The sequence below is a fragment of the Perca flavescens genome, chromosome 11 (genome assembly GCF_004354835.1).
Source record: "Perca flavescens isolate YP-PL-M2 chromosome 11, PFLA_1.0, whole genome shotgun sequence".
NCBI classification, from domain to species: domain Eukaryota; kingdom Metazoa; phylum Chordata; class Actinopteri; order Perciformes; family Percidae; genus Perca; species Perca flavescens.
In genome coordinates this window covers 20,701,604-20,729,447 of record NC_041341.1, presented here as the reverse complement: position 1 = coordinate 20,729,447, position 27,844 = coordinate 20,701,604, and the positions used below count along the sequence as shown (strand labels likewise).

General features: G+C 39.5%; 2 protein-coding genes across 2 annotated transcripts; one reads left to right on the top strand and one right to left on the bottom strand.

Annotated features, from left to right (window-relative positions):
* The first annotated feature begins 7,164 nt into the window (after positions 1 to 7,164).
* On the top strand, positions 7,165 to 11,182 carry dlx1a (distal-less homeobox 1a). The gene is made up of 4 exons (XM_028591695.1): positions 7,165 to 7,354; positions 8,524 to 9,115; positions 9,391 to 9,590; positions 10,010 to 11,182. Exons 2-4 carry the CDS (start codon positions 8,806 to 8,808, stop codon positions 10,259 to 10,261), a joined length of 762 nt encoding a protein of 253 aa, XP_028447496.1. The 5' UTR covers positions 7,165 to 7,354; positions 8,524 to 8,805; the 3' UTR covers positions 10,262 to 11,182.
* A 4,841-nt stretch (positions 11,183 to 16,023) lies between these two features.
* Positions 16,024 to 18,320, bottom strand: dlx2a (distal-less homeobox 2a). The gene is made up of 3 exons (XM_028591736.1): positions 17,661 to 18,320; positions 17,046 to 17,230; positions 16,024 to 16,947 (listed from the first exon to the last, which is right to left on the bottom strand). Exons 1-3 carry the CDS (start codon positions 17,977 to 17,979, stop codon positions 16,633 to 16,635), a joined length of 819 nt encoding a protein of 272 aa, XP_028447537.1. The 5' UTR covers positions 17,980 to 18,320; the 3' UTR covers positions 16,024 to 16,632.
* Between the last annotated feature and the right edge of the window lie 9,524 nt (positions 18,321 to 27,844).

The window sequence follows — 27,844 nt, the reverse complement described above, 5'->3', positions numbered from 1 at the left end:
AATGGGAGGACCCTTTGTTTTTTTCCTCATCCCAGAGTTTTTTATCAAAATCAACTAAAAGCTAACAGGATGAATATGTCAGAAACAGGTAGGTAATAGGTGTGTTAGGTTATTAGTGATTGGGCTCAATGGTGTTTTAAACCACCAACGTCTCCTTCAAGGCAACACTGCGACTGTTGACTTCAAAGCACCTAACCCTAACCTTAACCCTAACCATAACTATTGCCTAATCGAATTCAAGGCAGCGCTGCGACCGTTGACTTCAAAGCACCTAACCCTAACCAATGCCTAATCCTAGTGCGTTGCCTGGAAGGAGACTTGGGGACTTATAACACCGATAAACCTTCACTTTATTCTGCATCTTAACAGAAAGCAGACCTACAGTAAAGGTGTCAAAACATGTTAAAAGTGTCATGAAAGGTGAGAGTGACAACTCTTGGGTAGAAAATATAGAAAAGTCAAGGGGCAGGGTCAAAAGAAAATGTTAACAATGATGGGGAATGGAGCTACATGGTTCAGGCCCCTCTCCCCACCCTAATCATTTTTGTAGAGTTTCTAAGGAAAGCAGCCCCCTTTTACTTTTGGCTTGACCAACATTTTGGGTTTAACTGAAAGTTTTTAAAAAGGTTTCATCAGGCCAGAGCTCACAGAATTTTCCAAACCCATAGTTTCAAGTCAATTTTCCATCCATCCATCTTTGTCCGCTTATCCGTCAAGTCAATTTCATTTATATAAAATTGCCTATTTTCCTCAAAGGCCTTTAAAGTTTGTTCAACATATGACACACTCTATCTTTATACCCTCAACTGAGAAGCATATAAAGATGAAATAATACAGTTTTGGGAAATTTAGATTTTTAAGGGTCTCACAGGACCACAGCAACATATTTTAGTGCTGTGTTTTTGCATTATGCACAGCAACACATGCTTCGGTGATCAGAGACTGTACAAAAAATATTGGTGTGGTGAGGGGAGCTGAAGATTGCGTGTCAGATTTAATAATGGAGTTAAACCCTTCCTGGCGTTTTTCATATTTTCTTTGGACCACCTTCTTGCCTTGAAAAAAAAATATTCTAAAAATCCTCCCTCCACTATCTTAAAATAACAGAACGTTATTGAGTTGGATATATTTGTTTTACTATTTACCATTAGTAACTAAACATGCATAGATAATTTAGGATGCTGCTGCTATTTAAACCTCAATATGTTAACAGAGCAATAACTTTCACTACCAAGTAGAATTAGCTATTGGCATACATTATGGCAAGCATTTTTCTTAAACCGAAAGCTTTTCAATGAACCATTATCACAGTTGTTGAAAGGTTTATCAGATGATGTTGTAGCCTGATGTGTGTGAAAATAAACAAATTAAAATATTAATCTGAGATGAAAAAACACTGGAAGACTCTCCCCTACTCTGGCTTGATACAAATCCTTCAAATAAATAGTTAATAATTTAAAAACATCAGATTTCCCTGCCTACAAAACACATAAACCTCCTCTCTCCCTAATAATTTTCATACAGTCCCTTACCGCTGTCGAGCTAAATAAACACGTTTGTAAAAATGAATCTGTGCTCAAATATCTGCTGCTGCAACTCAAAAAATTACATTTAAGGAGACAATTTGTTTCAGTGTCAAAGTGACTAAATAGTAAAAACATCATGCCAGATTCCAATTTGAAACAAAATGAAAACAGCAAATGAAAATAGTCTGTAAGAAACAACCCAATCTGTTTTATTCTGGCAGTCTTTACATAACCTAAATTTCTGATCATATTATTATTGTTTTGTTGTATTCTCAGCTACCCAAACTATTACTGTAGAGACTTGACAACTTGAAAACATTTCTGGAGGCTGTCAGGAAGTGCACAGTGGGGTGCACTGAATTGAGATTGGTGGTTTGTGTGTGTGTGTGTGTGTGTGTGTGTACGTGCGTGCGTGTGTGTGTAAAAGTGATGCTTAGTATAGGCTGGTGCTGGGACCAAGCTGCTTGTCCGTGTTGCAGGAGGCACAATCAGGTAGGACCAGGGGGTCTCTGGCTGTCTTGGCCCCGTAACACACGAGGCTGCTCAATGGGACGGAAGTTATTGGAGGGTTGGGGTGAAACAGATGACATGGTGTGTGACAGAGACTCATCATTTGAGTGTGATACAAGTATTTGAGCTGCAAGGCTGTAATGTTGCTCGGCTTGTCTGGAAAGATTTATTCCAGATTGCAGGGCCTGAGGGGTCAGTGAGTGACCTTACACGTGGGAGGTTTCTCTGGGAAAAATTGCATTTTGGGGGAAGAAGTTGTGGACATAATGACATGAACATGCAGGAGAAAAAACGATTATATACGTATGTATCTAGCTATCATATCTATAGACCAGTGCTGAACATTTTAATAATAGTTTAGTATTTGCTTTCATGCAGATGCACATATGTGGCATTAAATACAATTAATTTCTTCGTGCACAAAAGTTGAATTTATGGCCTCGCTCATGTCTGATAGAAAGAAGCTTTTATCTTTTTTCCAGCATAAAGGGGAAATGCTTGATCCAATACCCACTGTGAAAAAGTAATGCATATCTCACTATCTTGCCTGTCTCCCGGCGAGATGAAATTGAAATTTTAATGCATTTCAGAGTTTTTCCCCCGAATGGAGAAGCTGATAGACACAGGGATGTCATATTTACAGTATGAACACCTGTGGTTTAATGCACTCTACAATACTGCCATCTCCAAGTTCTCCTGAACAAAACATGCTCTTGAACATAAAGGAAAGGCACAGAAGAAAATTATTCCTCAAGCTTTCTATCAAGCTTCTGCATTCATGGCAAAGTCTAAAGGGCATGTCAGTCCTCCTGCCTCTGCGAGAGGTAATTATCCTTTTCCTGTCAGAGAACAACAAATGATAGCCAACTATGGGGGTGCATTTTCAGGAGCTGAAATTTGTCAATTGGAAGGAGAAGGGGGTTTAATTTTCTGGCAGCTGCATATCTACTTTTATAATGGTTTTTTCAATGGTCATTTGTTGCATGTTTCTTTTCTATTCACATGAGGCTGCACAGGGTAGTGCTGTGAGCTTCTAAGGGTGTGTTTATATGCCCTGCATTAACATACCTATTTATAGTCCTACACTTTCTTACAGTCATCTTTTTTTTCTGTTGTGACCATTTCACAGATTATATATTGTCCAAGTAATTTCCCTTTCAGCATCTGTGTTTTTTACCTTTCAGAGAAAGCAGTGAATGGAGGGAAAATTATCACAATTACTCATATAATTGAGCCGTCTTTGTAGCAAGTGCAGCTTCAGAAGCCCTTTTTTCCATCAGCCAAAATGGTTTCATTATATGGGTTTTTCATATTCCCTGACACAGGGCTCTGCTGAGGGCCTGGCGCGTGGATGAGATGCAGGATGAACAGAGCGAATCATTAAGGTCACAGTAGGAATAATTATCCCAGCTATGGAAAGAGCATCTACAGCCTTTTTTCTCCCCCGGCACAAATGCAGTGTCCACGGTTTTGTTACGAATGGAGCTTCTACTCATACAAAGAAGAGGGGGAGAGCAAGACTTGTATCAACATGACAATTTTCCATCATTAAGACTAATGACAGGCACAGACTGTGGGGATCAAGGGGAGCACAAAAAAGAGAGGCGCATTCAGGTGTTGGCTGAGTGCTGACCTCCTTCCTGTCTTTGTTGGAGACTTAACTCTTAACAAAAACTAAAAAGGGGTTTCAGACTAAAGGCGCAGTGGCAGCTGAACGTCAAGCAGCCCAGCTCTCCATGGGCAAATGACTTAATTGGCGAATTTGCATGTTTTCCATTTGCAGGGAAATTAATTCAATAAGACCTACATGTAAAGATGTTTAATCAATCATTGTTTTAGTGTTGGTGAAATAATTCCCCAGTTTATAGTTATGTTATATGGATTATATTCCTGCAATCCAGCTCTTTTACATCACTACATGACTAAGTTGGTTAAATTTCGATTATCCTTAAAATTGATTTTCCGATTGGTTGATGATTTGATGCCCAGATCGTCACTTAACAGGTGGGGATAGTGTAACATGTAGCAAAGCATCAATGTGACACTAGTTTCTTTTACAGTTTAGCTGAATTAAGTAAAAGCCATATTTTCCCAAGTCCTTTCTCCCCAGCCTTCACTCAGGTAATTGGTCATTTTGCAGCCAATTTCAGGCAGGTTGGATGCTTGCTGCCATGGCCTGACCCCTGCTGCTGCTGTAATGGGGACAGCATTTCTACCAGTTCGCTGGGGCCTTTTCCACACTGTGACCCCCAGCTTTCGGAGGAGAGAGCTGCTCTGGACACTGAATGGTGGTGTGTGTGTGTGTGTGTGTGTGTGTGTGTGTGTGTGTGTGTGTGTGTGTGTGTGTGAGAGTGTGTGGGGGGGCAATGACCAGCTTTAAGTCCAATTACACACGTGTTGATTATAGAGTCATTCTTTTCGTCCGCAGAAAAAGGTTTTGCTGTTTTCATTTCATTCACTGTCTGTGAATAGAAGAGTTACTTATGTTTAAAATTAGCTATTTATGATCTGCTTTTGATAAGGAACTAAATGTATGTAGGAGGAACAAAATGTGGGAAAAAAACCAAATACATATTAGTGTTTAATTTAATGCCACATTCACTGGCTCCTTATTTTTATTATCACCAGGCTTCAATAATCAACAATGGTGTAAGGCCTTACTAGAGCAAAAGGTCCAGCTTGGTCAGTATATCCCGACCTGATGTAATGCAGCAATGCCTAAAACAAACAAAACAATTATTATTATCCTTCACACCATTTTTTTTTTTAATCAACACATTCTCATAGTTTAATTATTGAATTACTGTCAATAAAGGACATCATTCTACTTGTTAGTGTTTATTAAAGGCATAATATGTGATCCAAATATAAAATAGTAGCCACCAACAGCAACATTTGAAGCAGGAATTGAAACTGCCATGACTCAAACTGACTAACAGATCTTTTTAATTAAATGACAAAGTTATTAATATTTCCTGGTGTTTATAAATACTCAATTATTATCAAATGAGAAAAATTAATTTAGAAGTCAAAATATCTGAATAAATAATTTTATATGGAGAATTAAATAAAAAATGCCCTTTATCATTCTTAGTGTCATTTAATTTCAGAACCAGAGTGTGACGTTATTACTTGCAGGTTATATAATAAAGTATTAACATCTGATTATCACACAAAAGTAAAGTATTCAATAATGTTTCTTAAGCCCATTAAATTAAATTATTATATAGAGACAGTAAATTAAATGTATGTGATTCCTTTTTTGTTTACGTATAACTCTGTAAACAAAATCAATTCACATTTTTGATGCCACATTGAACATGAAAATAGACACTGAATCGAGTTAATTGAAGTGCATCTAGTTTGCGTTCATTGACGCTGCTGCAAATTACAGGATGGCAGCCAGCAGCAAAGCCAGAGAGGAAGCAGAACAAAAGGCAATTTCACTTGTTTGATCCTCTGCCTTTCAAACGTGAAATAAACCTTCATATGCAGTGTGACAATTCTACTGGAAGTCAGTCACTCACTGAATTACATTTGCAGATGAGGTCATGTGGTAATACTGTCCATGATGGGCATTTTCAGACATATTACTAAATGTAAAAAAATAAAGCATGGACGTTTTGTTATGAATTAGTATATGTAAGATGGACATGTATGAATCATGATGTTGAGTTCATGCATCAAGTTGTGGGAAATTATTGAAATTGAAATAAAACAGGTTTCATTTGCAGACAGAAAATCATCAGAACTAATCAAATGTCATCAGAAACCTAAAACTGAAAAAAAACCATATTTAAATCCATCAAATAAAAACATATAGGTTACACATGCATTCTGTCTCCTCTATAAGGAAGGGGGGGAAAAAAAAAAAAAAAAAACTCCCTGCATCTCCAATGACAATAATGAATCCCTGTTCGCATGCAGAGTCTGCAGGGTGCACGTGGAGCTGTGCCTTCACACAGCATGGATACACAGTTTACCAATGCACCGCGGTCGGGATAATATTTGGTGGCTGTGAAAATGTGGGTTGGCATGGCAGTTGAGGAGGGCTTTCGATCACCGGACTGAAATGAAGTCTGTGACATCTTGGCCCGTTTAGCCCTCCACCTCTACCTCCCCCTCCTCTTTCTGTCTCTCCACCTCTGCACTAACCCTCAGGTGAAGAGCAGCAGGTGTTAAAACACCCTCAGCCACAGAGCTACTCACTACTAATGAGTCCTGCCTCTGCGGCCCATCCATGCATGGAGGACTTTATTTTTAGTGTGGCTAGTTAGAGCCCTGCTGCCATGCTGCAGGACGGAGCGCTGTGGCCTGCGCTGCCCTCCTGCCAGCGAGAGTCAAATTATAAATTAAAGTGGTAATTTTATCACACGCCTGCTCATCCTAATGACACTGAGGATGGCTTGATGAAAATCCTTCAAATAAATAGTTAATCATTTAGGATCCAAGCAAATACACACTTTGTAAATGATTGATTTTGCATATATCAATAAAATGAATATGATTTATGTAGCATATATTTCGTGAGTCTGCTCAACTCTACATTTCAACAAAAGCCTGTAATTATTATTGCTATTATTAGTAGTACTCGTGGTGTTATTTAAAAATTTTTTTTTTTTTGCAAACTCTGCCTCTATTCTGTTAATGGTTTTTCTCACAGCCGCGTGTCAATTTGCAGATACTATAATCGTGGGAAAATAATGACAGTTATCAGTCGCACCCACCAAGTACCCATAAAAATCTGTCCTCTGTTCTGGAAGATGATAATTATTGGTTGTACTACCATTATCATTGTCGTTGTTGATAGCGGAAATCTTGAAGCATTTTTCGAAAGTAATTCCAGAGAAATCACTTCAAATTGGCCTATTTTATGGGACAAGGGACCAGCTTTCGTTATAGCCTAATATTGCACAGAAATCTTTAAATTCAGGCATCCACAGCCGCCTGGCACACTGTGGCACACGTGCCGTGATGTCAGCGCCTGCATTTTGATAACACATTTTGCAACTTGCTAGTTCGGTTTTGAGTTCAATTATGCAATTAGGCTACACTGATAATCACAGTGACGGAATTTAACTGCCTTTAATTTGTTATTCAGGTGGAGATGGAGGGACTGCGGATGGAGCAGCCAGGCTGTGTTTCTGTTCTGCAGACACCAGAACAAGAGCTGCAGCCTACGAATGAATCCTAATAAAATGAAGAGCTGCTGGATACTTTCTTCTTCTTCTTCTTTCACCAAGTGCGTCCTGCGGAGGCTCTCTGACCCCGGATGTCGCGGATTTATCTGCTTCTTTTCCATCACATGAATTTTTAAAGTAAGTTGCTGATTGAAACTAAGATCTTATTTTCAATATAGCCTGGTCAAACACTACTTACAGCTGCAGCAGCGATCCCGTTTGAGCTTTTGAGTTGTGGAGGTCTAAACCTGCAGCTCAAGAAGAAATATCTCCTGTTAAGTCAGTCGTCAGTTCAATTAAATCAAATGTCCATGGATAATTATTCGTGTAAGGCTGTGGGAGGCTGACCGCACCCCCATCCTCACTTACATACATGCTAATCAAAGGTGCCAGTGTTTAACAAAACTGTGACCATTAATTGATTGCGATAGAATCAAATAAGATGGTTTGGAAAGCATTTCAGTGTGAAAATAGGCCTGCGTGCATTCATGGCTGCGTTATAAAACAGGGAATATTTCGGTGAGAATATAACCAACAATTTCCCACGACTAATAGGCTATAGCATATTGTTATAAAATAATGCATAATTAAAACAGCTGCCCTTCTAAACATTGTTTAAAATATATAGGCCTAGTTACACATCGGCCTGTTAATCAGAAATTGTTGTTTAACTATATTTGCTATTTTGAATGTGATGTCGTTACATGTTTTCAGGTGTTATAAAACATCATTAGGCATAAAGCCCTGAACCAACAAACCTCATTTGACATTAGAGCAGAACGTGCTGCAGGTGTAAGTGAGACCTCCAGCCAATGTAAGTGTTAAACTCATGACTAATTACAGACCTACTTATGAAAATTGAACACTAGTGTTATGCTAATACACCTTACTCCAGATAGAGCTTTAATCAAAAGAGCTTTAATCAAACTGGCCGGCAGAAAGAGCAGCTTTAATAGGGCTGGGAATATTATGCAACATTAGGCTAATAAATTACGCTTACTATATGACAACCGCCACTTTTAGTACAACGTGACAAACCTGATTGTGTCGAATGCTCCACCGATATGGGCTATGACAATATTTTCTTACATTTCAAAATGTTTGGATAGTGCTGAGACAAAAGTGAGTGTTATCGCCATATAGTAGGCTATGCAATATTATCAAAATGTGGTGCCTAAAATATATGTTAGCTTACTGGACGAATTGTAGGCCTAAATAATGTCATCATAATAGCCTAATAATAATAATAAATGTTGACATGTCTAGAAGAAATCTAAGGTTTATGTGTTTTTTCTTGACTTTATCAGGTTCTTCGGACCCAGCCCCAGCGTCGCCAATCGGCTTCCCTCTTGGAAAGAGTGGACCAATCAGCGACAGTCTTTGATGAATATTCATGAGTCCGAGATTCAAACCTTTGAGCGAGTTTGTCTTGGTCCACAGCATCTACCTAGGACTTTTCACAGGCTACAACTACATTTTCTTATGAATGGAAAGAGAAAAAATCAGTTCGGCTTAAATTGGGACCCATCCTTCACTGAGATCATAGAAGGAAAACAACAAAAGCAAGACAAGGGCAACCGCCAGAAGAGATGACAATGACTACAATTCCAGAAAGTCTTAATAGCCCTGCCTCAGGAAAAACCGTTTTCATGGAGTTTGGACCCCCGAGTCAACAAATGTCGCCTTCCTCCATGTCTCACGGACACTATCCAATGCACTGTTTACATTCTGCAGGTCATACCCAGCACGATAGCTACAGTCCAGCCTCGTCGTTCCCCAGATCTTTGGGTTATCCATACGTAAACTCCGTCGGCAGCCATTCCACCAGTCCATATCTCAGCACAGTACAGACCTACCAAAACAGCTCGGCACTCCCACAGACACGGTTAGAGGAGACAGGTAAGTGTGCAACAGCATCTTTGGATCTAAAATATGAACTTTCTGTGATGGCACGTCTTTCGTCCTCGCTGCAGCGAAAAGACGACCCAGATGTTGGAATTAGGCTTGGTAATTATTTATTGCGTAACGCTATAAACAATGTATCCAATTAAAGGTAATTATACCTAAAGTACAGCCTGTAAAACTTGCGCTGGAGTATTCATAGCTGCGCAGCACTGTTGGCTACAACTGCCTTCTCATTTGTTTTCTTCTCTTTGCTCTGTTCTGTCTCTCAGCGCCAGAAGCAGAGAAAAACACAGTGGTGGAAGGCGGAGAGGTTCGATTCAACGGGAAAGGGAAAAAGATTAGAAAACCAAGGACTATCTATTCCAGTTTACAACTTCAAGCCCTTAACAGGAGGTTTCAACAAACTCAATATTTGGCGTTACCGGAGAGAGCTGAGCTCGCAGCGTCGCTGGGTCTCACTCAGACACAGGCAAGTCCATGAAACTCGCTCAAATAGCTCCACTCTGCTGCAGCACCGTTACACCTTTTAAATGTATTTTCTTTTTTCACAACATGTATTATTATTATTATTATTATTATTATTATTATTATTATTTGTATTATTATTAATGGAACACCATTCATCAAAAGTAACATAATATTCAACGTTTGATAGCAAATTAAGGATTTTTTTCTCTGAGTATTACCATTGGTGTGTTGTTAAAATCAATGACATCTTAATACAGTAATAATCAAGGACAAAATATTGATAACAAAAATGTTTTGCTCTTGATGTTGTACTAAGAAACCAGCTGCTGCGTGCGTAAAACGTGCCTAAAATTGACTAAACTGTCGTTTAGTCAAACTGTCGTTTAGTCAATTTTCTAATAATTATCTTTGTCTCTCCAGGTGAAGATTTGGTTTCAAAACAAACGCTCTAAATTCAAGAAATTAATGAAGCAAGGCGGTGGCACAATTGACACCAACGCTCTAGCCACCGGACGCGGACTGTCGAGCGGCTCTCCCTCGGTGACACCTGTCTGGAGCTCGCCGACCGCCACGAAGAGTTCGGTGGGGACAACCGGATCTTACATTCCCAGCTACACCTCATGGTATCCAACCACACACCAAGAGTCTATGCAACAGTCACAGCTCATGTGAACAGGGAGCTCAGCCCTCAACTCCGCCATGGCTCGTGTATCAGGATGGTGAAGGGGCCTCAGCGCGGCCCAGCACTGATAATACTCAACAACAACCCCGGAGTTTGCTGCCGCATGCCGCCAGCTGCTGACACAGCGGCCTCCTCATACCGGATGACTGCAAGCAACGTAGAAGAAGAAGAAGAAGAAGAAGAAGAAGAAGAAGAAGAAGAAGAAGAAGGGAGCTGAGAGACTGAAACGGCACACAATGGGCCCAAGGGCAACGAGTCTGACAGTCAGCGGAAACCGTAGACAAATTGATCCTTTTTTGGCTGCTGTTTATCACTTTCGTGTCAGTTTCTATTACATTTTTTAAATCACATTTGTGTGAGTTATTCTGTTTATAAGAAAACACGTGTTTGTTTACACCAGATGTTGGGCCCAAAGTAATGATGACCTAAAACCAATCTGCATTCATTAACAGTTAAAGGTCTATTAGGCCATAGAAGTGTTTCTTTAACCAAATAATGATAGGCTACTTAATTAATCCCACCATCACCATCATGCTTACAGCACAGTCTACCACAGGGCATATTGTGCAAAGCCTCAAATCGCTACTATGTTGTTTATATGTGTTTGTTATTTAAGTTAAATTATTCAGACTAGTTTTTCTGTTTAGGTCAGTCTGTGTTCATTTTGTAAGTGTGTTTTGAAATAACAACAATGTGTTGTTAATGCTGCACTAACGCAAGCAAAGCTTTTCTATGCCGTGCCCCGATGTTATGTGAAAAATGTAAAGGGTCTGACAATTTGCTGCTTAAGAAAAAAAACAAAATATCTTGAGGGTGAGCAGCTTATTTGTCCCTGTATTTTGTACATAATTTTCAGATTTGTTTTTTGTGCTGTACTGGATACGCTGTGAAACAGGGTTTTAGGCTTTCTGTATTCGTCGAGATGTGTTTAGTCAACATAGAAAAATATTTAGTTTTGTATTGATTACTTTAATTTATTTATCTGTTTCTGAAGTTTATGTGCATAATGTGCAAAGTTTCAAAAGCAGTAAAATAATGATTTAAATTATGTCAAGAAAGGTGTCTGATTCAACCCCCCCCCCCACCCCCCCTCCACTCTCCTCTCATGTGAAAAGAAAGGCTTCAGCATGGTGCAGGTTTAATGTGAGCTGACACAAAGCAGTATCATGTTGGTTATTGTAGCAGACACCGTGTGAGTGCGTTTGTGTGAGCAAAAGGCTCGTCGTTCAGATGTATGGTCGTGTTTAGCGTTTAGCCTTACATGGGTTCCTGCTGCTGCTGCTCACTAGTTGCAGATGTTGTCAAACCTCTGGAGTGACCAAAATGAGAAGACTTGCATCTAAACAAAAAAAAATGAATGTCTGCAGCTACACGAATATAGCTTAACGGCTTTATTTTACATAGCATAGTAAATGGAAAATACAAATAAAGAAGTTGAAAAATAAGACGGAAACAACTGGGTATCTTGCCTATAGGCTATAAACTGCATCATTTCTATTATCGTAATTTAATCGCGGTGCGGGAGACCTGAATTCATTCAACAACGTCGCTTATTTCTTTTCAGATTTTCTTAAAGATAATCTTTCTATTTGTCTTCCGACAATGCCCATTTTCTGTCATGAATGGGAGAGATCAACTGGGTGTGTTAAGTGAATAATCGCGCAAGAGGCAGGTGCTGCAAAAAGCCTGGATGAGCACGCGGGACACAGGGCGGATCAGATGGAGATCAGTGAAAGTGAAAAGTTCAAAGGCCTTCTTGTTTGGGCTTCACACTTTATTCTTTTACTCTAGTTGCGCAATCTTGCAGTAAGCCTTTTATGGATTTTTAATATTATTTTTTTTTAAATGCCACTGGATATGATATCCTACAAGCTAGTTTTTTATTTTTTATTTTATTTATTATGATTTCTTAGAAAATGCCCTGCCCAGGTGAAATTACCTGTCAATTTAAACACCATACTGAATTGGCATAAATAAAAAAATAAAAAATAAAATAAAAAAGTAGCCTGTAGGATATCATATCCAGTGAAAAAGCAAAACAGAAAATAATAAGTGTAAATGACTTTTAGCCATAGTCGCTCACCTCCAGCTGCATTATGGATATATACACTAGTTTTGCAATTGTAATGACACATTTGATGACATTTGTGCGGTCTGCACAGCATCCCTTTAAAAGGCCAACAGAGTCCAGAGAGGTAGGCTATAGACTATAACCGAGCACTTCATTCTTTTCTCATTTGTTTCATTTATTCATTGTTAAAATGGTAAATCAGAACATTATAATGATTTATCATTATGCTTATTATAATGATTAGGCTATATGAATGCTGGTGCAGTTTAGTTCTTATACAGCAACACCATCAGTTTAACTAATCAGCTTCAAGGGGACTGAAAAAAAATAAACGTATCTATTTGTCTGCTCGTTGTGTAACATCCCTGTCTCTATTGTAATTGTAATACAAAACTCAGAACATATACAGTCCTTTGTGCACAAGCCAGAAGTAGAATAAGGCCTATGTATATTTCGTTACCATTAAGAAAGAATATGAATTGTGCTGCTGCTGTAGTGAACATAAAACTGCCTATAGCCCCAGAAAGACGCAGCTGCATCCAAGAGGGTCAGCGTTATTTCGCGGTATTCTCCCCTTGATTATACGAGCTGAGCCCATCAAACCCAGCATAATTACAGTAATTTCGCCCTTATTTATTCTAATGCAGTTTCCCATCTCTGAGGTAGCCTAATTATGAGCTTTTTTTTTCGCACGGAGGATCTTTCTGCGTTGACAAAAGAGATAGTGTTCTGAAAGAAATGTGCTGCTGCAATAGAAAAGCGAAATAGGTGAGGTGCCGTTTCGTCACTGTTCCCTTAGACTTAGCTATGTGTAAGGCTGGCAAATTGCTTGCAGGTGTACATCACGGAGTTGTCAATGCAAAGAGGCTTCACAATTAGCAAAGCACAATGTAAGAGTAATGATAGCAGCGACTAGATTAAAGAACAACTTCTGTGTCTCCCCTTTCTTACATTTCCTCTCGGTGTGAACAGCTTTCCTAAATGACTTTTTTTCACAAAAGCAGCACATTAAATAAACTGAAGACGTTTTAAAAAAAAAAAAAATGTTACTCGAAAGGAACCAGAAATAGTTTCATATCATGACAGAATCGTCAAGATTCACAGATTTGACTAAGAATTAAAATAAATAAATGTTGTAGGAATGAACTAAAAATGATAAATGATGCCTGTAAAGACTAGCCTGTTTCCTGTTTTGCTTATATCAAATGCAATTCAATCCTGGCACTACTTTCAATGAGATTTAAGAAGTAAACATTTAATACCCACCTTTCAGCTTGAAATAAAGAGGGAAGCTCCCTCTGGATTTTGCAGAAATCAGCATGGAGGCAGATGAGCAGCAGCATCCTACAGCACAGACACAAGATAAGCGCTTACATCCCACAAAATGTGTCCCATGTGTTGGTCTAAGTTATAGCAGCAGAGTTCAGAATATGACTGAAAATGTCTGCTTTATTTCCCCTCTTTATAGCTGATGGAGAAAAAAATGTAGATTATTAGCATAAATGTTTACTCCTCATTACGCTGATGACATTGTGCACTCGAGATCTTGGTAATCTTTGGGGGAAATTATGAGTAATTTCTTAAAATTTAAAGCAGCAGTTACCATGCAATTCAGGATAATTCTACCTAGGCTCCACACGGATATAATTATCGTTGAGTCAAGATGTTAGGCTAAAAACTATGCATTGATATTCCCATGTATTATGTACATACAACATGTTGATGCTTGAAATAGCGGGAAATTGTCTTGTGTAAAAATAACACCCCATATTAGGACATCTAAAATTGCGAAGAATTATATAGTAATTGCAGGCTTTCAGATTTGAAAGCCAGAATGCTCAAACCAAACCGAATGTGGATGAAATTACAGATCAGGGTATAAATTAGGATAGGGGGTAGCCTATGGCATTTACAAGTTGCCTGGAGAAATGCAAAAGTATAAACCACATAGCTCTAATCCCTGAAGGAAGTCATGGAGCAACAGAAAACATCCAGAAATGTGTATTATTATTATTATTATTATTATTATTATTATTATTATTATTATTGTTGTTGTTCGAAATCGATAGCTTGTATTATGTATAGCCTACATCTGTGCGGATTACTTCACTGACGAAGACTAAGTAAAGCCAAACATAAGGAGAAAACCAGCTAGGCTAAGTGTTATTCCAGTCCACGGTGCAGTGATCATACAGGCCTGTCGTGATGCATATTCTCTGTACAAGAAATAATAGTATCCTGCAAAGGTCCACACAAAGGTAGGCTATACCTACGGGCCTATAGCATACAGGCTATTTAATGTGTTGGCGCACAGCACAGACCTGCTGCATGCCTGGGATCTGATCCTGTCAGCTCCAGGAAGGAGGCTCGGCTCCATCATGAAGATATAGCAACTGCTGACAAGCTACAGTCCTAATTATGTACAAGGAAACGATCCCACTTGATGGCCCGTGGTTGTTGGAAGGGAAGCGTGTGGGGTAGACAGTGATGATCATGAATGAGAACTAAGTGATGGGTATGTGTATTAATAATAAGCCCCCCACTAGGCCTATATATCTATCAGGGATTCAGGGCCAATATAGCTCTAACAAAATAGCTAGGCCTAAAAAAAAGTCTTTTTGGACGCGTGCCTCTGTTTACCATAGCCTACAGGCCCTACATGAGCCACGTAAATAATGTAGGTCAATGTGCTCGTCTTCAGAGATCAGAGGCTTTACGTGTGAGACGTGAGAAATGTTTCCATGATGTTGTAGCTCCAGGCTTTCTTGGACCTAGTTCCCCTCTTTGTTAGGCTGAGTTCATAAAACGTCTGGAAAGCGACTCACTGACTCCACAGAGTCTGAGGAGCTTGTGCTCATTCATACCCACCCTCATCTTCCCCTCTCGCATGCCAAGGCGTGTTGTTCTGTTGCCTCCTCCACCGAGCCTGCGCCCCGGGCCCAACCTCTGCCTCTGCCTGCCTGAATGAGCCACCGGTTCGGTAATCATCTGCTGAAAGAACCGGGTAAAATAACCCCAAACAGCTGAGGAATTATCTTACGCTTGTCCACGCTTGTGATAGCATCCTAACACGCTCATCTTATACAAACAACCTACAGTATAGCCTATTACATAAGAAATAACTTTAATTAATGTGACGTTATCTAACGTTAGCTTTAAAAGGCCGGCTAGTTTAACTCTTAAAGTCCAACCGTCCTTATATGGTCCTGACTAACTGACAGCTAACCGCTCTACTAACATGGTTACCAGGCAGTACAACTAGAAGTTAGCAAGATTATTCATTTTGTCAGCTACAGGTGTCCGTGTATCCTATAGGCTATGGCCTATAGTTTAAATACATCACTGACATGTTTGTGGCAGTCTGGTTCCATTAAGATATAGGGGAGTTTCCCTTTACAAGGTTCAATGTGTAGCTCTTTTCTGAAATAAAACCAATTGACGTGTGAAAAATAATGCAACACTCACCAAGCATTAATTGTATGCTTTTAAAATAAATCAATGTCTAAATTGCTATACAAAGTAATAAAAAAAATGTGTGTGCAGAGAAAACATTTTTGAGAAAAAAAGGAGGTATGCATATATATTCACAGAAAACATTTTTATTTAAATAACGTCTGGTCATATATGGAACACAGCTAAAATAAATAAGACAAAAATACAATTAAGTGTGATACAAGTAAATCAGAGGGTAGGACAATCAGTAGCTTACGGTGGTTAATGGTGGTTAATTTGCACCAATAGCCTAAAAAAAGAGTGACGTGCTATCAAAAAGCTGTGGTAAAATATTTACAAACGTAGATTCAGACGCTTAGGCCTATAGTCAAATCAACTAGCCTAATGGCATAAGGAATGAATAAAGGTAGTCTACGCTGTTTTATCGCACAACAAAATGAGGTCATATTGAAAAAGGCACGATACCGTTAACTTGTGCTACATTTGTGACAGGTTGTCCTGCGATGAATGTTTTATTTTTGCAGAAATGGCAAAAAAGTGACGTCCGCGTAAAAGTAGGCTTGCGCCCAGGCTGTGATTGCTTTGGGTAATAGTGGTTCATTCACCCCTCGACATAAACAAAATAAATAAATACAAAAATAACTGTAGAAATCTGTAACTACCATTTGCCAGCGCGAAAACTGGCAAGGCCCATGAGCCTGTCTGGCTCCATTAACTTCTATATGCTTGCAACTTCGCATGACGCACAAACGAGGTCTGTAACATGAAGGTATTGGCATTTTTCTTTGTTTCACCAGTATTTTCCGATTTAAACCCGATGTTTTGTTGTTGTTTGTTTCAGAATATTGTCCCAGCGCTTATGGCGGAGTTGTGGTGGTGCTGGATCAGAGGCTGCAGATGCGTCGTAGAGTTCGTGGTAGAGTACCAGGAGTAGTTTGCCAAAAACGCAGTCGTGTTGGGAGGGCTGCTGCTCTGAGGTAAACTGGAGTTGACACTGTTCATTCTTTGAGTCTGTGGAAAGTCCCAGGCAATAGTTGGTGGAGACGTGCAGGGGGGAGATTCACTGGAAGCAACGTGTTGCTCTGGAGGGATTTCTCCACTTTTCCACAACTTCTTGAACTTGGAGCGGCGGTTTTGGAACCAGATTTTGACCTGAGAAAGAAACGGATACATGCATAATAATTTATTTTCACATTAGACACATAATAGATATTTGACAGCGTATGAATCCACGTCTTAGATGCACCCACCTGTGTTTGCGTAAGGCCCATCGAGGCTGCCAGCTCGGCCCGTTCTGGTAGAGCCAAATACTGCGTCTTTTGAAACCTCCGTTGAAGAGCGGCCAGTTGAAAGCTGGAATAAATGGTTCGAGGTTTCCTGACCTTCTTTGGTTTTCCATTAACCATCCGGATTTCTGGCTCGCGCTCTTCTTTCTCTGACGGAACATTCAAAAACAATTCATGTTATGCATAAAGGATACTGCGGTTTTTCAGTTACATATAACTTTTAGGCATTTTGCATGGCCATACGTGTTAAGTAGTTAATGTGTTAACCTCATAATTCATTTGGTTTCATCAGATTTGTATATTATACTGCCATGGGAAACATATCAGAGTTTGTTTAAGATTTGTGTTTAACAATACATTAATTAAGCATTCACTATCAGTGTTTTGTGCGCATCTGTAGCCTACAAGACAAGTAGGCTATGTGTCTAATAATTTCTGACCACATAATTATCTTGTCAATTATGTTATGCATGATTCAACGTCCTCCTCGTACATTTCATGCCATAAGCAAGTCGATCTCAAACAAAAAGATGAAATTAATTAAAATGTAGTTTTAAAAGAATTTAAGAGCACCCTTACCTGTATCTGCTGGAGTAGGAGAGGAGTTGGAGCCGTAGGAGCTGTATGCACCATAAGATGAGTTGAAACCAAGGTCGTATGACTTTGCGTTATATGGCACAGTGCTCGTGGCGTTGCCGTGGTACTGGTAAGAGCCGAGTTGGCCAAATGGAGACCCTGCGCAATGGCCAGGCTGTTGGCTGTTGTAATAGCTGCTGTCCGTCGCCGTGGACACTGGCAGAGTCGGAGACTCCTGCGATTTGTGCAAGCTGTGGTAACTGCTTGAGGTAATCTGGTTTGAATGCATATCAGTATTTAAGTTCTCAAAAACTCCAGTCATCGTCGAGTTGGAGTGGAGCACCCTCGTAACCTATGCGCAAAAAAGCTGAAAACACGACTCAAAATCTTGGACTGATGACACCTTTTCGTGAATCGAAACGCATCCCCGTGTAAACTGTGGCAAAATCAGCGGAGGTGTGTCCCTCTCACAGTGGCCTGTGATTATCTGCTTCGGTCGGTGGTGGGAGCGCATTTATGTGAGAGGGAGAGGGAGAGCTACTGTGTCTGAGACAACCAATGAGTAGGCTGCCCGACTGACTACTCCCCACCGCGTCCACCCTCCATTATTTGGTCAGGTCTGTCTGTCCTGGTTGCCTGCAGAGAATTTCCATTAAAACATCTCAACAGAACCAGAATAAAGGTACGATGACCAAGGCCCAACAGGTCTGGTCCTAGGTCCTAGTAATTATCTCTATGCGCAATCGGCCATAGGCTACAGAAGATAAAATGTGACTTCGACATATGGATAACATGTAGACCACACATCAGAAAAAGGCATCATTAAATTGTTGCCGCAAATTAGGTTTCACTGGCATTGCGGTTATCCCTATTCATTTGAATTTTACGCTTGTCAGTGTACAGATTTATGTCCGTTTTTCAGTAGCCTACATTGTGTAAGTTTATGGTAGAACCAGACCTTTTCATGGTGGCCTAATTCTTGTTTACATGTGGGCCTGAAAAACCCTCAGAAAACTAAGTGACAAGTACAAAACGAATTGGAACCACACAGAGAAAGGAGTGACACTGGGAGTAGGTTAAAGAGGGATCTAAATGTGTTTATACTAAATTAGGGTGACTACAGGAAATAGCTACAGCGGCCCCAGGTGTTGGAAATCTGTCTTACAGACCTTTTTTCTTTTGTATTTCCTTTTGTCTGCATTGAGCTAGACAACAGAAACACGAACCGCCTTTTAAACAAACTCCCTTCTGTGTGAAGAGGTTCACAGAATGGGTCACCAATACAACTTCCACACGGAGTCCAAAGTGTCGGTGATGGGTTTAGTTCTCCTGAAGGACAGAAGTTAATGTGGTGTTGTTGAGGCGTCTGTGTTCACCGCCACAAGATGGCAGCATAGTTCCTTTTATCAAAATAACTGGGGTACATTAAGTCAGTTTTCTGTAATGCCACTGCATACTTGATCAGACTAAGCTGCGAATTGTCAACTTGATTTTTCAAGTTCTGTCGGCAAGAACGTCACTAAGCACCACAGACAGAGTCATGGACATACAGAGCTGACAAAATAACTTTTACAATCTAATGCAAACTAAAACAATAGCCCAATATTATCTTTATGAAGCTTTTCAGTTTGTTGAACTATAGTAACTTTGATGTTTTGAATTTGTTGGTTTATTGCGTCCAATATTAAAAATAACACTAATTACAGAACAACACCACAGCCACAGAGTCTCTACAAAAAATGTTCATTATAACTCAAAGAGAGAATGGCCCAAATCAATGCAGCAAAGGCAGAGATACCCTGGTCCATTTGGTCAAGCTCCAGAAATGCTGGATCCTACAATTACCATATTGCAACTTGATAGTGTCTGTGACTCTCCCTGCCTGGTAAACGCCAACACCTTTCAAACTCATTGCACCCAGTTTGTAACGCAGGCTTTTGTTATAAATGATATTCATGGATGACTGAGGTATCTTTATTAATTTTATTTAGACTTAAGAAAACTCCCCAGAGCCACAGAAAACATTATACAACACTCACAGTCTGACTAGTCCTCCCTATGACAGGTAAACTAATCTTCATGCGTAAAATTGGTGTCATGCCCCTTTACATTTCTTTAGTATGTGAAAAGCCTTATGCTTATGACTGGATTCATTTCATTACCCACTGTTGTTATTTTCCTTTATTCTGCCCATTTGTCAGCGAGTGCCCGATGAGACCCCTATATCCAGTCCAGGGAGGCTTCTATCTGCCCATTGTTTTTCTGAAAGGCAAGCAATCCTCTCCGACCTCGGGCCAGTGGGGCTGCATGTCACTGCTCATTAGTGGAGCACAGTTTCTGTACTCTGCTGCCCGGCATCTGAGCCAGAATGAGCAACAATTCTAGAAAAAGACATTCAAAGACCAGCCATTTAGGCAAATACCTTCTCTGTTCAGGATTATTTTCATCAATGTACTGTGTTTCTGGGTGTGTAACTGCACAAGTAACTGTGTTGCTTATATTTACGTGTAAAATCTTGAGATATTTCACATGGAAAAACACCTTCAAAGTTGATTGAAACAAAAAGGAGGATACTCCGGAGAATGCACAAGTCATCAGACTTTTAGATAGGGGTCAGGGAGGATTTTCACAACATAGTTCCCCAATCTCAGAGTTCACAGTCAACATCAATATGTGCCAAAACATTCATAACAGCAACACAGTTCTTATCATACCTTTTCTTTCAGCCTTTCATGAAATAGATAGTTGTTTTTGCTACTTAAGTTCTTGACGCCACCCACACCTAGTTGGTTGATTATAATTTCGATCATCAGCTGCAGAGCAGCTGGCGTAGTGGATCTTCCTAGTGTTCAATGACATGAAAATGATGCCAAATGACAGGACACAGATGTATGGAGCTTTTATCATGCATTCCAAATTCACATTTAAACAGGAGCTTCTTTTGACTTGGCACCATCAGACAGCTTGTATTTTTCTTTTTTTATTCCAATTCAAATAGTCGCATCTTTGTGTATTTATGGTGCAAAAAAGGAAAAAACAACAACATTGTACATAATGTGTTTTTGTTCTGCTATCAAAATGTTTACCTAATTCTTATTGAAGTGACCATCCACGATTTAATATTTTTTGACAACTAGAGAAAGTTGGCAAGTTGCCACACATGATCAGAGATGACCTAAAAATGATCAGTGCATATTGTCAGTTTGGTTTTAATTACTCAGAGTTCAACATGCTTGACAAAGACAACACTTGCGGATTCTAGAGCATCTATTGTGAGTATAATGAACAGAACACACAACGTATTGAATCAAAAGTTTGCAAACAAGTGGAAAAAAGATCTCATACCCGTACTGGAGACATTCTTGCTATATAGGCTACTGTAGAGTATGTAGTGCAATCCATATGGTTATAATGTGTGCTGTTTCAATCACCATTGAATTACAAAAATTTTTATCATTTCAACCGTGTTTAAAAGGCTGTGAAGAGAAAACATGTTCATAAAAAGGCAACACTGGCTGATATTGACATTTTGTCTTGAGGAATCAAAGTGCACCAAACAGGAAGTCATTGTGAAAGATAACAACCCTGACATTCTGAGGAGTTATTGATCTTGAGCATCTGTTATCTTGGTTTTTTTTGTGTTGCAGAAGCTCAAAAAGGCAAACAAAAGCTGAGATCTTTTCAATGACACACCAATTGCACACCATGAGTTGAAGTTACAGAAATAGTAACAGAAGTCAGAGCTCAATAGAGGAGTAGCAGAAATCACCATAGCACTGCATGAACACAGTGTCTACTGTGTTTAGAATAGTAATGGCAATGTCCGGTAGGGAATGATTACAGTACAATGGGCAACACATGGGCCAGAAGGGTAGAAACACTATTCCCACCTACAACGAATGTTACATAAATATTAACCTATTTATTTTATTTATTTAGATATAAACATCTATTGATTTCAGGACAAAGTGGAAAATCTGAAATCCTAAATAAACCTCAAGAGATGTTTATTATGATCTGTATAATCCATCATGTGCAGAACAATGATAATAATGATAAGGCTTTAATGATCTTGAAAACAACACTTCACATCTCACAAAGATTTACTACAATGATTGTCCTGCAACTTTTAGTTTTCGATATTAAGTCTCGTTTGCTCTTGTTGTGTATGGTGGGAGTCTCTACCTGTGGCCAGATGGATAGTGTTCACTGTTTTTGATTAGTGTAATGCATCAGATTCTCAAAAATAAAGCCCAGGTTCTGACTAGATGGCTGCTTTTGGTGCTTGGTGCCCCATATATTGACTAATTTTGAAATGTTTTGCTTTGTGAGAATGAGCGAACCAGACATTAGACTAGACCCCTGAAAATGTTCCTCTCTGGTTTTCACAAAGCTAAAAGAAAAATACTTTTCAATACCTAAAGTATACTATAGCATATAAAGTGTTTTGGATGTACTTACATATTTCTTGTAACCACGTCAATTTTAATTAGACCAAGTTGAATTTTACAGCATATTTCGAGCGAGTCTAATTTAATTAGCATCTAACCTAAGCTGTTCTAGTATACCTATTAAAAAAGTGCATTCATTTTGGTAAGCTAAAGTATGCAAAAATATAATGTTATTAGACTATATTTAAGCATAAGATTATTTTTTGGGGCATTTTAGGCCTTTATTTCCAACAGGACAGCTTGCACTTGAAAGGGGAGAGAGAGGGGGAATGACATGCAGCAAAGGGCCGCAGGTCAGAGTTGAACCTGCGGCCGCTGTGTCAAGGACTAAGCCCCTTTATTATGTGCACACGCTCCACCAGGTGAGCTACCCAGTCGCCCTAAAGTACAATTTTTAATAAACTAAGTATAACTCAAGTTGGTTCAATTTAGCACAACTTAAGGCATATACTTATTTTGATAATACAAAATAAATAGAAGTTAACTCCTCGATGCAGCGGGCCCGGGTTTGACTCCGACCTGCGGCCCTTTATGTCCTGCATGTCATTACCCCCTCTCTCTCCCCTTTCATGTCTTCAGCTGTCCTGTCAAAAAAAAGGCCAAAAACAATCTTACAAAAAACAAACTTTGGTTTGATAAATAGATAGATTTTGTATTTTTTATTATTATACTGTCCTTAGGGTCAACAGGGGTACTAATTGTCTTTAATGCTGGCAGGTTTCTAGCTCTGCAGAGTGATTTGGCTGTTGGTAGATTCTCTTCGCTGATCTCCTGCTGGGTCTATTGGAGCATTCATCACCTTGGCAACTCACCCTTTTAGTCAAATCACATTACTGCAAGTTTTTCAGCTTTGGCTTAAAAGTTTAAATACCTCAATTACAATGCGCCCAAACAAACCAAAGGAACAGTAGGAGGATTATCCATGGTTTCCAAAATGCTTTTAAGCATTAGCCCAAGACACAGGGTCAGCAAAGATGAGGTTATTACATTCATCTGCTACTTGCAAACATGGAAATGGTTTACCATGTGCATCTTGACCTCTCCGTCTGAGAGGTTGAGCCTGTACTGCATGGCTGCGGACATGAGTGGTAAGTTGGAAACCCTCAGCATGGTGTTCATGATTGAGCATGTGCTTCCTTAGAATTAGTCATGGAGGCTTTTCCTGTGAGGAGAAGTTATTTTTAACAACAAAGGCTTTAATGATGATCACAGGCAGGGCAAAACATTTGCAAGGAAGTGTACGGTTTTGAGCCAATAACAGATGTACGGTTAATTAAGACAATCTGTTAATGTTTGATTAAGCTACAGCGCACCAACAAAGTCTATTTTACACTACGATCTTTATACTCAGAAAAAGAAAGTCAGAACATAACTGATCCATTGCTGAGGTTGTATTAAAAATACCTAACTTAATCTTTGTGCTTTATTTTTATTTGAATGATCAAAACCGCCACTGAAACAATATAAAAAACTGCTTGGTGCCTGATGTGCCTTATGTGAAAACTCCTTGGTTGTGAGGAAAATCTGATTATTTTTGAAAGATTAGTGATGATGGTTTTCACAAAATAAGATTGTCCCTGCTTGCTGTATAATTGTCATGACATAATGAAAATACACCCTAGAGGGAATTCCATCACACTAATGCAAAAATGGGTTTGCACTTTGCATGGATAACAAAGGAATCCCCAGAATTCCCTGTGTCATCTGCACGGCCCGCCTGAGAAAGAATTCAGAGAGGTATGTAAGGTCCCACTCCCTTCATTGTTGATTCAGCGGAACACCCCCCACCCAGGACCCATAAATGGAAGCAATCCTTTGTGCAAGGGGAGTGGAGCAGAGATACCGCGGATGGTCTCCCTACAAAAGGACCATGGCACTGTCACAACAAGACCAGGATCAGCTGCTCCCTCTTTCACACAGTATGATTTAACGCCGTGCTTTACACAGCCACTGATGCAGACACAACTTCTGCACTACCTATTATTGCTTACATTGCATTATTCTAATCTTACTATCGTGCGGTAGGTCCAAAAGTCCAATATTTAACTCCATATCTCTTAATTTCCCTCACTGGTCATGCCCTCATATTTTAGACCATGTCATCACAGATTTATGTATAGAGTTAGATAAGTTATACTCTAACCTAAGATGTAGATTGATCAACATAATAATCAATTTTACATGCCTCTGTGGTGCTAAATGTCATTATCAGCAGAGTCAGGCATTGACTTTAGTCTATCAAAAGTCAGTCCTTTATTTAAAGCAACAACAGCCATCTGTTTTAACTTTGCATTGTGTTCATTAGTATGGTTTCTTGGAACACCAAGCAAAACAAATATGCCTAGCATTTTGGGCATGCTCCCTTGTCTCTCCAATAACTTTTGGGTTTGGTTTCCTCCACCCGTCTCTGTTATGTTGACTTCATTATTGTGAAACTCGAGGAGCTGGCCCTTCTGTCTTACCAGGGTTTAAGTTTCAGAGCTTTTAAAACGTAATCATTTCAGCATGAAGGTGGCAAATCAGTGGAATCCAATCATTAACACTGGTATCACTCTCAGCAGCTCTACCAAGGGTGGCACGAGTCGTCCAAATTGCAACCAAGATGTAAAATCCTCACAGGATTGATAAATCAGCATGAAATATAATCAATTTTACATGCCTCTGTGTGCTGTATAAATGCCATTATCAATAAGACTGGGACTAAATTTAAGTATTACTGTTTAAAGTAAGAACATCTGTTTGTATTGCATTGTAGTCATCACTATGGTTTTATGCCCAATGCCAACTGTGCATTTTGGGCATGTTTCCTTGCCTCTCTGATAACTTTGGGGTTTGGTTTCCTCCACCAGTGTCTGTTATGTTGACTTCATCACTGTGAAACTCGAGGAGCTGGCCCGTCTGTCTCAGAACAGAGAGAGTTTTAGAGCTTCTAAAATCTAATCATTTTAGCATGAAGGTGGCAAATTGGAGAAATCCAACCAAATCCATCTGAACAAAACTGTGTACACATGACATTACAAGATCAGACATTTAATTTCAGTACTTTGTCCCGCAATGTTCAGAAGAACAGACTCCCCAGACTGTAGCTAGTGAGTGTAAATGCTTACAAATATAATATTAGTTTAAAGTTTAAATCGTACTGAAAATGAGGAAGCCACTTTTGTTTATCTGATTAAGATGTAGATATGGTGAGCAATATTTAAATTTAACTGGCTAACTTCTGCCAATAATCGAACCTGTGGAATATGCATGTGGGTAGCATTAGAAAAGGATTGATATCTTTTTTTTGTGTATGTAATATGTTTACAAAGTAAAAAAGCCCAAAGTCCACCCCAAAGGGACTTACCATCTCCAACAGAAAACACTGTTCACAAACTGCTCCAAACAACTCTATTATAGTCCAGCCTTTACTTCCGTGACGAACGTGCGTCACTTTGTAACACACATTATAATGCTTGCCTAGCTAGCTGCTAGCGTGGCACGCCCTCATACTCTGCTTCTGACTGGGTAGTAATGCTGACCTAGCTACTCCCAACAAAGATGGAACGGAAGTGAGATGCCTCACTCTGTAGCTATAACAGAGAGCTCAACACACAGGGTGAAAAGAGGAGCATTAAAAGGACATTAAAATATAAAAATATGGTGTTTTTTGAAAATTAAACCATGTAAACCTATTCTGGCACAACCTCTAAATCCAATTATGAACCTGAAAATCAGCATAATATGGGCACTTTAATATTTTCACCAGTGATTTGACCAGGAGGCCACACAGACTTTCTCAAGTTGGTGTTCATTTTGTTCGTACAAAAGTGCAGCTAATCTGTGAAGAAAGGCCTCGTCAGCTGCAGGGGTCCACCTGTTCAACCTGCACCATCTCTCCGGTTTCCCTATTCCCACTGACCTGAGACAATAAGATGATGGGCGGCTTCACCTGATCTCGCAGCTCGTGTTACACAACCACCCAGGGCAAAATTGGACATGAAAGTGCTGTTTGTGTGGTTGGGTGAAACCAGGTAAAGGCAGCTACAGATCTTTTTGCTCACAGGGACAAACACAGACCATCAGCAAGCAATTTAAGCAACAGATTGTTCTTTTGATCAATAGAAGATCATAGTGCCGGTAGGGATTTACAGTTTTACAAGCATCCGCAAATGAACTTTGTCTTTTCCCCATACTGCACCTCATCTGTACCTATAAAAATAAAAATAATAAATAATATTGCAAATAAGCTTCAGCTACTGTATATATTTCATAACATGCATGATATGATGTGTATCTGTCCACATAAAAGCTTTACATTGTTTTTTATTGCTCATTAAGATTACACAGAACTATCAAGAATAATGATGCAATCAGTGTTAATCAGTGTCTAATTAATATTGAATTAGATTGAGGGATATTATTTTGACATTTTTTTATTATTATTGCATAATTGCTAATTCTACTGGGTTAATATGGAGCATTACGTCTCACACTGATTGTATAGTGGACTTTGAAGTGAAATGTGATGATTTAGGATAGAGAGCAACAGGTAAAGGATTCATAAAAATCATACATCATTACACAGCAGAATTAGAGACTGAAAATGATTATAACAACTGTGCTTAAAGTTAAGTCTGTTATCTCCTACTGAGACGTTGGTTGTATGAATAAGGGGATGTATCTATCAATGAAACAATTATTTTTAATTAATGAGAGGCCAGTAGAAGAGGTCACCGGACTGGTTACATCAGCGAAGAGGCTTGTGATGTGTCAAGATCTGATGCATCTGTTACCAAACCCACAGCAACAGAGATGCCATTCACATAGCTTAACGCACCCCCCTCTGCCAACACACACACACACACACACACACACACACGCACACACACACACACACACACACACACACACACACACACACACACACACACACACACACACACACACACACACACAAAAAAAACAATACCCACATTGTGTCCTAAGGGATTGTGGCCCAGGCTGGTTCAAACTTCACACCAGCATCAAACACTAGTAGATACATTGATAAATGTGAGTGGGCCATACAATGAAGCTGTTTTATATTTCCTGCAGGTTTGGACGATAACAAAGCTGCCACTCAGAATATAAATACTGCTGCTGGTGGGTGGAAAGCTCAACCCTCTTAAATGCCAGGTCTTCAGGAACTATGAAGGTGATCCTTGTGGAGCTGAATTTCTTAAACCTGGATGATCATAAAACAAAACTGCAAAGATAAGCTTTTGTCATGTCCTGAGGTGACTGAAGATCTCTCACGTGTTTCATGAATGGAGAACCGAAAAACCTTTTCTGAATAGTTCTTACTTATTTATGAACATGGTCCTTAGCAGGTGTTTTTGATGAGTGTGCATTAATATTTTATGATGACCAACCCCCAAACCAGAATATATTTTCCATGTCCAAGTAGTCACACATGTAAATCAGAGTGTTCCAATAAATCCTGATACTGTAGTGATTGAAATTCCAATCCTTCCAAAGATAGTTCAGCCATTTTAGTGACCTACAGCAGCTTGTCCCCATGTCTCACTGAATCTGGGAGGTTTATTTGTACAGCTGACTGAAACACCTGCTGTTTATCTGCTGTTTATCTGCTGCTCAGTGGCCAGCAGATCAGACTGTGGTTGTACTGGGCAGCTTCCAGGTAAGAATGTGTGCAACTGTGTGAATGTGAGGGCGTTCCTGCAAAAGAGAGGTTGCCTCTCAGTGAACCTTCCC

Bases quoted from the DNA above. Each gene is read 5' to 3' on its own strand.
- dlx1a (XM_028591695.1), top strand. From the start codon at position 8,806: ATGACAATGACTACAATTCCAGAAAGTCTTAATAGCCCTGCCTCAGGA. The intron at 9,116-9,390 runs GTAAGTGTGCAA...TCTGTCTCTCAG, and splicing joins GACACGGTTAGAGGAGACAG to CGCCAGAAGCAGAGAAAAAC. The intron at 9,591-10,009 runs GCAAGTCCATGA...TTGTCTCTCCAG, and splicing joins TGGGTCTCACTCAGACACAG to GTGAAGATTTGGTTTCAAAA.
- dlx2a (XM_028591736.1), bottom strand. From the start codon at position 17,979: ATGACTGGAGTTTTTGAGAACTTAAATACTGATATGCATTCAAACCAG. The intron at 17,231-17,660 runs GTAAGGGTGCTC...ATGTTCCGTCAG, and splicing joins TCCTACTCCAGCAGATACAG to AGAAAGAAGAGCGCGAGCCA. The intron at 16,948-17,045 runs GTGGGTGCATCT...TTTCTTTCTCAG, and splicing joins TGGGCCTTACGCAAACACAG to GTCAAAATCTGGTTCCAAAA.